The 9,872-nt window shown below is 67.7% G+C and overlaps 1 protein-coding gene across 2 annotated transcripts; it reads right to left on the bottom strand.

Annotated features, from left to right (window-relative positions):
- Positions 1-1,674: 1,674 nt before the first annotated feature.
- On the bottom strand, positions 1,675-8,286 carry CSF1 (colony stimulating factor 1). 2 transcript variants are annotated; one of them, NM_001389459.2, is made up of 9 exons: positions 8,164-8,286; positions 7,139-7,264; positions 5,789-5,851; positions 5,420-5,599; positions 5,097-5,274; positions 3,558-4,348; positions 3,289-3,350; positions 3,119-3,171; positions 1,675-2,801 (listed from the first exon to the last, which is right to left on the bottom strand). In NM_001389459.2, exons 1-8 carry the CDS (start codon positions 8,182-8,184, stop codon positions 3,120-3,122), a joined length of 1,473 nt encoding a protein of 490 aa, NP_001376388.1. In that variant the 5' UTR covers positions 8,185-8,286; the 3' UTR covers positions 1,675-2,801; position 3,119. The 2 variants fall into 2 exon arrangements, with proteins under 2 accessions (NP_001376388.1, NP_001180224.2); NM_001193295.3 differs by having other exon boundaries at positions 3,558-3,688.
- Between the last annotated feature and the right edge of the window lie 1,586 nt (positions 8,287-9,872).

Below are 9,872 nucleotides of genomic sequence, written 5' to 3'. Positions count from 1 at the left end.
GCGCCGATGCTGCTTCTTCCCCCCACAGACGTCGGGTTTTCGGCCCCATCCCAGCACCTCACCTGCTTCTAAGGTGTAACAACCCATCCTGGGGGCTGTCGTGTGCCTTCAGGAGAGGTTACCTCCCCTCCCCCCCTTAGAAACACGAAGGGGTAGGAACGGCTCCGTCCCCCCATTAAGGTTCCCAAAAGTGGGCGCTGAGGTTTTGCCCCTCCGACCCACCTTTGGGGCTCCCCAAACTGTCTGTTTTGCCCCCTAAACCTCCTCCACGTGCCTTCGCTTTGGGCTGCCCAGAGCACGTGGGGGTGCTGGGGATGAGGGTGGGTGAGGTGTACGCGTGGGGTGGTGGCCCCCCACCTCTTCCCCCCTCCCCGTGGCCTCATCTCCAACGCCACTGCCCCACAGCCGTCATTCAGCTCCAATGCTGCAGCAGGGCAGGGGCTCGCTGCCCCCAGCCCCCCCCACAGCCCCCGGGGTCCGCTCACCCCCATTCAGAACGACCCGAGCAGCCTCTGACCCCAACCACCCCCCCACCGCAACCATAATCACTATGGCCCAGATCCGGACGGATATATATAGGTCCCACTTCCTTGGGAAGGGGATGTGGACCTGGGAAACCCCCAACTGCTGCTGAGGAGAGGAAGGGCTGGGCTGAGTCAGCTGCCCTCGAGGAATCCTGTTTGTCAGCAAACACGGCCCCAAAGGGCCCACAGAGGGCTCCCCGGCCCCATCCTTCCCCCCCCACCCCCCCCCAACAATGAGCAACGGGGGGCTCAGTCTGCAACCCCCCCAGCTGCAAAGCCCTGAGCTGCAAACCCCATGCACGTCCATCGCAGTGCAGATGGCTTTGAAGAACACTCATATCCCAGTGTGTCATCCCCCCCCCCCCGCGCCCCCCCAGGGAACTGGCTTTGCACAGAGAGAAAGGGATGGGGGTCTGGGATCTTTGGGGGGGAGGGGGGGGAGAAGGAAATGCCTCGTGGTGTGCTGCCTCTCCAACTGAAGTGCTCGCAGGAAGCGAGCCTCAAGTGTGTTTGCTTTTAGCAGCTGCTTCGCCTCCTCCTGCATGCACTGTGGGGTCGGGAGGGGTGTCCAGCCCTGCACCCCCGTCCTCAGTGTAGGGATGGGGGTGGCAGGAAGGCTGGGTGCATCCCGGTGGCCGTGAACTCCTGCATGCATCAACAGGAAAACGGGATCAGCGTGACCCCTGACCCCAGCTCCGGCCATGCCCAGATCTCACCCTGCAGCCCCAGCACTTTGGGGAGGGGGGGGGGAGGGGAGGGGGGAGGCGAGGGACTCCCTGCAGCTCTGAGCATCGCTCCTTGGATCGGCCCCAGCTCGGGGCCAGAGGTGGACAGAGCACCCTGGGGCCAGAACACCATCCTTCCCCCGCCTTTCCCATAGGGGAAGGGAGCAGGACGGCCCCCAGTGTGACAAAACGGTCCCCCCAGTGCTGGGAGAAACCCCCCCCCCTCCCACCAGCCTGAGATATACAACAGAGCTGGAGAACTGATCTCCCACCATCCCCACTATGGGGCCAAGTGCCCCTCTCCCACCCCCCCAGCACACCCTATAGCAGCATAGCTGTCCCAGCCCCAAACCGTGCCCCCCCCCCCACCCCATATCCCACCTCCTCTTACCCCCCCAATTCCAGCTCCCACCGCGACACAGCGCTGCACGTCCATCTTTATTAATAATATTAAATATACAAGCTGTTTTCTATTATTTTCCTTAAATAGACTTCTTTAAATGACTTTGTATAAAATATTTCACCATTTCACTGTACAAAAAATGAGACAACAGAGGCAGAAAGAGCTCCAAAAGCTGCCCCCCCCCCCCCCCCCCCTCACCCACACCCCACATACTGAGCCAGCACCAGCTCCGGCCCCAGCCCGGCTCTGCACCCCACTTCCACCCCCCCCCCCCCCATCACCCCCAGGAAACGCCTCTTTTTTTGGCAGTCCATAAATACGCATAGAAAAAAAAAACCCCAAAATCAATACTAATGCTTTAAAAAACAAAACCCCACCACACCCCAATGTGCTCCGTCCCGTTTGCATCTCATGTAATATAAAAATAACACTTCCGACCCCCCGGGAGCGGCGCTGGGCAGGGATGCCGTGTGGGGTGGGACGCAGTCCGGGTACCGCTGAGCCCCCAAACCCCACACTGCAGCCACGGCCCCATTGCCGTGCTGTGCTCCAGCAACAAAATCCAGTCTGGGGCGAGGCCAGCTCGCAGCAATAACCCTGCAGGGAGGGGGGAACCCCCCCCCCCCAAAGTGCATTTGTTGGATAAAAGCGTTTATCCACCGCGTTCGTGGAGAGCCTTCCTGCGCAGAGCGGCGCCGGGCAGCTCCCAAGGCCAGCTTGGGATCGCGGGATGGGGACGGCGCCACGGGTCTTAAATATTCACAGTGTGAGGGTTTCCCCCTTTGCAGGCCGGGCGTTGGGTCCTCGGCACCGGTGGGATGCGGGAGGGGTCCCCCCATGGGGCGCCGGGGGTCCCCCCGTGCCAGGGGTGGGAGAGGAGCAACGGGAACCGTGGATGGGTGGGGGGAGATGTTCCACTCGCGGCACCCAACGCCGTCCCCGTGGAGCCCCTCGGTGCCATCCGCCCCATCGCCGGGGTCCTGCAGGGCTGCACCGCCCCGTCCTGCCATCCTCACCCGTGGGTTGCAGCTGCAGGACAGGGCCTGGGGGTCATCGCGGCGGGGGGAGGCCGAGCAGCAGCCGTCCGTCGCCCAGCGAGGAGCGTCCCCAGTCCGTCCCCCCGAGCAGCATCACGTCCCGCAGGGGGCCCTGGGGGGCAGAGGGAGAAAGGTCGGTGGGAGATGAGGTTACGGTGGGGAGAGGCGCGTTAAAATGGAGAATTGAAAGGGGGGGGGGGGGGAAGCCAATAACGGAAAGGCCGTCTTTCACAGAGTACTTCAACACGCATCTGAACGTCGCCGTTACGAATTAACGGGCTGCAAAACCTCACGCTGGCCGCGTTGCTGAGGCGCAGCCCTGCCGTGTCCCCACCCAGCCCAGCTGGGAGCCCCTCCCAGCCCAAAGATCGGGGTCAGCGCCCGTGGGGATGGGGCCGCCCGCCGGCCCTGCCCCCCCCCCCCCCTCACCTCACAGCTCCTGCGTCTCCAGCTCCGCGCAGCCCTGCGCTCCCTGCAGCGCCCTGCGAGGCAAAACGCAGCGGGGGTTATAGGGCAGGCCGTGGGGCCGGGGTCCCCGGGTTGGGGTGGGCGCGGGGGGGTCCCCAGATCCCGCAGCCAAGCGCTGGGACGGCACCCACCTGCTCTCCGGCTCCTCGGGGTCGCAGCCCCCCTCTTTTAGCGCTGCTCCCCGCTGCAGGACCTGCGGGGAGGGAGGGGTGAGGATGGGGAGGGGGCTCCCGCCGGGAGGAGGAGGTGAGGGAGCCCCCCCAGATGACCCCTCCGGCGCCGCTCAGCATCATCACCCCCTTCCCTGCAACGGGGCAGCTCTCAGTCCCCACCTTACACGCGGAAACCCGGAGACGAGCGGGGAAACCGAGGCAGGGACGGGTGCCCCGGGGGGGCTCACCTTGGACTTATACTTGTAGAAGAGCAGCCCGCCCATGGCCAGCAGCACGGCCACCACGCTGGCCACCGTGACGTACACCAGGAGCTCCCGGTGCCCCCCGCTGGCGGCTGGCGGCTCCTTCCTGCGCTGCTCTGCGCTCAGAACAAAGCTCGAATCAAAGCTGGGTCCGGCCCCGCCGTCCTCGGGCTCCCGCAGCCGGCTCAGCCCCCAGCCTCGCGCCCTCGCCCCGTCCCCGGGGCCGCCCTCCGCCCGGCCCCGCAACGGCGGAGCCATCCTGGAGAAGCGGAGCTGCGTGACCCGCTCGGGGCTCTCGGTGGGACGGCGCCCGACCCCGCGGCGCTGCGCAGAGCCGCTGCTGGGGACCGCCGCCGGCATCGCCGCGCTGATCCCTCGCGGCGAAGGGAGCCGATGTGGGAGGGCGGGGGTCCCGGCGCCCTCCTCCGGCATCCCGTGGGACGGGATGGATACGTCCTCAGCCTTCGGGCCGGCGCTCGCGGCCGGATCCAGGAGGGCTCCAAGCGTCTGCTGCATGGTGGGGGACGGCGCCGACGCGTCGCCGAGCCCGGCTCCTGGCAGTTCCTCGGCCCCCGAGCTGCCCTCCACGCTACTGGGGGGCTCGGACGGGGCACTGCTGCCTAACTCAGCCAGGATGCCACCGAGCTGGCGGTAAGGGACCCTGGTGCTAGCGGGCGCCACGTCCCTGCCGGCACGGGTGGCAGCGGAGAGGGAGGGCTGGGTGGCAGAAGGGAGGGCAGGGGACAGGCAATTGCAGTCAGGATCTGTCCCCACACCTGAAAGAAGCAGAGAGAAGAGACGGCCGTGGGGTCACCGGCAGGCAGCAGGTCCGAGGCGGGGGTCCCCCCGCGTCCCCGCGAGAGCGAAAGCCCCAAAAAGGAGAGCAGAGGGAAGCAGGGAGCAGGCAGGGAGCAGGCAGGGCCGGACGTGGCAGCAAGACAGAGGCGACAGGACAAGTGGAAGCCCGTCACCGGGTCCCCTGAGCTGGCAGTGAGGGGTTATCCACGATGCAGCATCGCTGGCAGGAGCCGGCCACGGTGACATCCCCACGGTGCGGCGGTGACACGGCACAGCCCGGCGCAGACAACACTGAGACACCTCCTCCACGGGCATGCAGACACAACAGCGTGGCACTCGGACAAGCACGGGTGGCAACACGGGTCCTGACAGCCCGGAGGGCAGCACTCAGCCTCACCCAACCCGGGGGCATTTGCTCCACAGGACTGGCACGAAGGGGAAACTGAGGCACGGGCGCAACGTGGCTCGGCCGAGCCTGGACACCTCCAGCCGTGCGGATGGAGCCGCCTTCTTCTCCCCCCGCTGCCCCCACGGCCTCATCCCCAGCCCCATTCCCCACCTCTCCGCCCCCCCTCCCACCCCCAGCAGGCGCTCAGCCCCAAACACGGACACACAGCTCCCAACACGGCCACGCGCTGCGCCCACACGCGTGTGCAGGGCCGTGCACGCGAGGCTCCAAGCGGCTCCATGCGGGTGAGGCCGGGCTGGCAGAAGGCAGAGCCGTACCTGGGGAGGAGCTGTGCTGCCGGGGCCCCGCGCACGCACTGCGGTACACCTGGCTGCAGTCCTTCTCGAAGGTCTCCTTGTTCTGCAGCAGCTGTTTGATGTCCTGGAAGAACTGCCTCACCAGCACCAGCATCTCGTAGGGGGACGTGGTGAACTCCTCAAAGCACATTTCGGACAGCTGCGGGACGGGTCGGGCACAGCTCAGCATCCCGGATCCCACCCAGTGACCCCAGAGGGTACCACGCAGCACCCAGCGCTGGCTCTGACCCCGCAGCACGGAGCCCCACGTGCCCACCCCGCCGTGCAGGGGGGTAACGCCGTACCGCGTGCTCCTCGTCATCCTCGTCCCTGATGCAGGGGTCCACGTTCTCATCGATGTTTTCGTACATCTTGCGCACCGTCTTCATCTTGTTGGCGTTTGTTGAGTTCTCCTTGAACGTCGTCCTGTTCAGGATGGTGCCCAGCAAAGGGAAGGCGGCTTTCACGTAGCAGACAGAGTCGCTCTGGGAGGAGACGGAGCGCCGCAGTGAGAGGTTGGACACTGCATGGGCAGAGGGAGCGCCGCCGTCCCGCCCTGCCCGGGGAAACGGAGGGATGGGGACGGCGAACGCATCCCATAGGGACACCCCCCAGCGCCCCAGGAGCCATCCCACCCCCCCAGCCCACCCCCTGCCCGGCCAGGGGCCGCTCACCAGCCGCATCTTGCTGATGAATCTGAAGGACACTGTGCCCGGCTGCTGCATCTGCGTGTCCGCCTGCAGGGACAGAGCGCGCTGTCACCACGCGGGCGCTGCCCAGCCCTGTGCCCACATGTGCACAACCCCCCCCCCGACCCACAGCGCAGGGCTCCTGCTTCATCCCACGCCATCCTCCTCCTCTTCCTAAGGATGCGCCCCCCGGTTGGACAAAGCACTGCCGCCGGGGACCAAGCAGCGCCCGCCGCCACCTCTCTTCCCCATTACAAAAGGAGGAAAATCCCCCAAACAACCCCTCCGAAGCCCAGCCCTCCTCCAGGGCGTGCAGCCGCCTCCGGGCCCGCATCCCAGGCTGGGAGGGCGCGGGCTGCCAGAAGAGCCGTGCAGCACTGGAAACAATTGCTCCATTATCCCGCGGGGCTGCAGCGAGGGCCGGCTGCTCTGCGAACGCCGGAGGAGGAGAGGGCTGCGATCTCCAGCTGGGAAACCGTGGCTTCCATTCAAAGCTGCACCGGCCCCTCCGTCCCCCCAGGCCACGCGCCCGCTTGGGATCCGGGTGGGCTGCAAAGCAAACCTTCCCCGTGCACGGGGCTGCAGGGACAGCCCGTCTTGCACAGAGGACGTCTGCCAGCCCCAGCACCGCTGCTGAGCGCTGCGAGAGGAAGAGGCGACGCGAGCCCGGACGCAGCGGTTACACACAGCGGTTATGAGCCGAGCTCAGCTCAGGATCCCTCCAGCTGTGAGCCCAGCGGCGCTGCAAAGGCCAAATTTAATCTGCTCCGAACGCGTCCGCGCGGCCACACAAATCCCCGCGTGGCCCGATTCCCTGCACAGAGCATCCGCGGCCGCAGCGCCCGCTCGGAGGTGAGCCAAGGGCCGGCACGGGCAGCGCCTCCGGCAGCCCTACGGGGCTGGGATGGGGCCGGGATTCAGCTCCCCAGGGTGAGCACCCCGTGCCCCACGGGACGCATGCGCCCGTCGCCCCAGCCCGGCTGGCTCCGTGGCCCCCCTCGCTGCCCGCCACCCACTCGCAGCCCCGTTGCCAGCCCAGCTTCCAGGCAAGCAGCTGGACTCAGGAATGCGGCCGGATTCCTCGGCTTAACCCCTGCACGGCCGTCGCGGCCCCAAAAACGCCACCACCCACCGGTCCCCTCTGCTGCACCCCCAGCACTCCCCGCTCTCTGCGCCCGGCTCACAGCCGCAGCTGCTCCTCTGGCTGCAGCCACGCTGCGGGCGCGATGCCACTCCTGTGCCCGCGGGTGCCCGGCTCCTGGGTGCCACCGCTCGAGCCACCGAGCAGGAGGGGGACCCGTGGGGGTCCCATCTGCACCCCTGCGGGGCACTCACCAGCTCCTGCAGGTGGTCCAGGTGCCGCTCGGTGATGATCTGCTGGCAGTAGCTGTTCTGCTCCGTCTCATGGATGCTGCAGACGAGGAGGAGGGACGAGAGCAGGGTGCAGCGGAACAGGGACACCTGAGCAGGGCAGAGCGATGCTTGGTGCGGGGCCGGACCCCCGAGACCCCCCTTCCCCTGTTAATCCCAGCTTTAGCAGTGCTGACCCTGCTGCAGTCCTCCCACCCCACGCCCATCCTGCTACTTCCAACGGGGAATTTCCCATTCCCCAACACACGTGGGAGCTGCGTGGCTCCGGGCCATCCCCGTGGCTGACAGGCGCTGCGCCACCCACCCCCCAGAACCCTCACCCACCCCGCAGACCCCCCCCAGCCCCGCACCCTCGGGGCTCTTTCCACGCTGGGCTGCTTTGGCATCACCCCGAAGTCCCCTCCCAGCCCCCCCACAAGCAGCGGGGCGGCCCGAAGCACCCCAGCGGGCAGAGGGGCTCCTCCGGGGGGGGACCCGGTAGACCCCACGCGCCCCACATCCCGGCACCGAGAGGGTGCGTGGGGTTGGATGGGTGGGGGCAGTTTCCCTGGGAGCCGGCCCAGAAATGCTCCCGGCTTGTGAAACTGCAGATGTCGCCGGCAGGGGGGGGGGGGGGGGCGGGCGGGGGAGAGAGCGCGGCCATGGGATGGGGATGGGGACCGGGGATGGGGACGGAGCTTCGATCCGCCGGGTCGGGGACCGGGACGGGGCTGAGGACGGGGACCGGGATGGGGGCGGGGATCGGGCCGGGACCGCACCCCGCGGGGAACCGCTCCGATCGGCACCGGGAACGCAAAGCGAAAGCAATCGGGCCATGGCGGCGGGACGGGGCCGGATGGGGGTCCGCACCGCCACGTCCCCGTGCGCACATCCGCGGGGGTTGGGGGATGGGGTGGGGGGGAGGACGCACCGGAGGGGCGCGCAGGTGGCAGCGGGCCGGGAGGGGGGCGGGGGACACCCCGAGCGACCGCAGGGGGCGGCGGGCGTACCTGGGATCCGAGGCGGGGCATGGGGGCTGCCGTGGGGCCGGGGCTGCGGCGGGTCGGGCGGTGCGGGAGAAGGCGGCGGAGCGGGGCCGGGCTGAGTCCGCCGTCGCCGCCGCGCTGCCCTTTATAGGGCCGCTGACAGCATGTGGTTTATGAGAACAGGGCTGGCGGGCGGCCAGCTCCCGGCGGCGCTGCCCCGCTCGGCTCCGCTCGGCTCCGCTCGGCCCCGACCGGTGGGCACGGGGGAGACCCCCCCCCACCGCCCCACAACCCCACGACCACCCTCCCGCCCCCCCCCCCTCCCCTTCTCCCCCCCCCGCCCCCTCACGGGCGTGCAGCACGCGCACGCCGCCACGCGCTGCCCCCTCCCCTTCGGCCGGGAGATGCACGCGCGGGCCGGGCACGCGCTTGTGCACGCGCATGTGCGTGTGTGCGCGCCTCCCCCCTCACCCCCCCACCACACACACACACACACAGTGGGCCTTGCACGCGTGTCTGTGCACGCGCGGCCCTTGGAACACGCACACATGGCCACACGCAGCTGCCTGCACACTGCCTGGAATGTGCACATACACACACACACACACACGCATGCACAGCCCTGGGACATGCACACACACACACAGCTGCGGAGCTCGCACACCTCTGTGCACACTCACACCCCTTGGGACATCCACATACGCACACACAGCTGCACGCGCAGCCCTGGAGCTTGCACACGTGTATGTGCACACACAGCCTTGGAACGTGCACACATGGACGCACACGGCTGCTCGCACGCCCCTTGGGACGTGAGCCTATGCACACACGTGTGCCTGCACACACAGCTCTGTGACACGCATGCACAGCCCTGCAGCTCGCTCGTGTGCACACACATCCCTTGCAGCGTGCACGTATCTGCACACACACAGACGTACTTGCACACCCCTCGGGCACACCCACACAGCTCAACATCCGCGTGTGCAGAAGCACACAACACGCCTGCACGCAGACGCACACACCTGCAGGCCGAAATACACACACGTGCACCTCTAAACACGCCCCCCCCCTCCATGCACGCCCACTTGCACACACCGTGCACCGTCGCACAAGCACGGCCCTGCCTGCGGTGTGCACACGCACTGAGCACCGCGCGCCTTGGCGCCGTGCTGCAACGAAGTTTTCCTGCAGGAAATCCTGCATGGTTTTGCAAACCGCCCCCCGGGAGCAGCAGCGGGGCCGTGCAAGGTTGCTCCATCAGCAGCCCGCGTTCTGCAGCAGGGCCACCCCGCAGGGGACGCTTTTGCAGGGGGGGGCTGCAGGGTGTGGGTGTGTGGCACGGGGCGTGTGCGAGGCATGCAGGGACGGAGCTGCGGGCGCACGGATGCATTCGTTCCCATGGGCGTGCAGGGACAGACGTGCGTGTGCTCGCACCCGCGTGTGCGTGAGCCGCTGCGGTTTTGCACGCCCAGAAATGCGACGGTGTGCACAGGGATGTCCCGGCCGAGCTCTGCGTGGGGATGGAGCTGTGGGTCTCCCAGCCCTGGGGGCGCAGAAACCGTCGCTGTGTGACGGCGCTGGGAGCGCACCAAAGCCGCTCTCCTCTCCCGGGGTTTTCCTGCTCGTCGCCCGCTGTTGTTTTGCAAACGACTGGAAGCAATTAGTTGCCGTGAGGCCGAGCGTTGGCTCGGGGAAGGGTCGGTCACACCAGGATGGGGAAGCGGAAAGCGGGA

The sequence above is a fragment of the Gallus gallus genome, chromosome 26 (genome assembly GCF_016699485.2).
Source record: "Gallus gallus isolate bGalGal1 chromosome 26, bGalGal1.mat.broiler.GRCg7b, whole genome shotgun sequence".
Taxonomy (NCBI): domain Eukaryota; kingdom Metazoa; phylum Chordata; class Aves; order Galliformes; family Phasianidae; genus Gallus; species Gallus gallus.
The sequence above is the reverse complement of the archived record's forward strand: the minus strand, read 5'-3'. Positions and strand labels throughout refer to the sequence as shown.

Bases quoted from the DNA above. Each gene is read 5' to 3' on its own strand.
- CSF1 (NM_001389459.2), bottom strand. From the start codon at position 8,184: ATGCCCCGCCTCGGATCCCAG. The intron at 5,600-5,788 runs GTGAGCGGCCCC...GTCTCCTCCCAG, and splicing joins TCATCAGCAAGATGCGGCTG to AGCGACTCTGTCTGCTACGT. The intron at 4,349-5,096 runs GTACGGCTCTGC...TGCTTCTTTCAG, and splicing joins GCAGCACAGCTCCTCCCCAG to GTGTGGGGACAGATCCTGAC.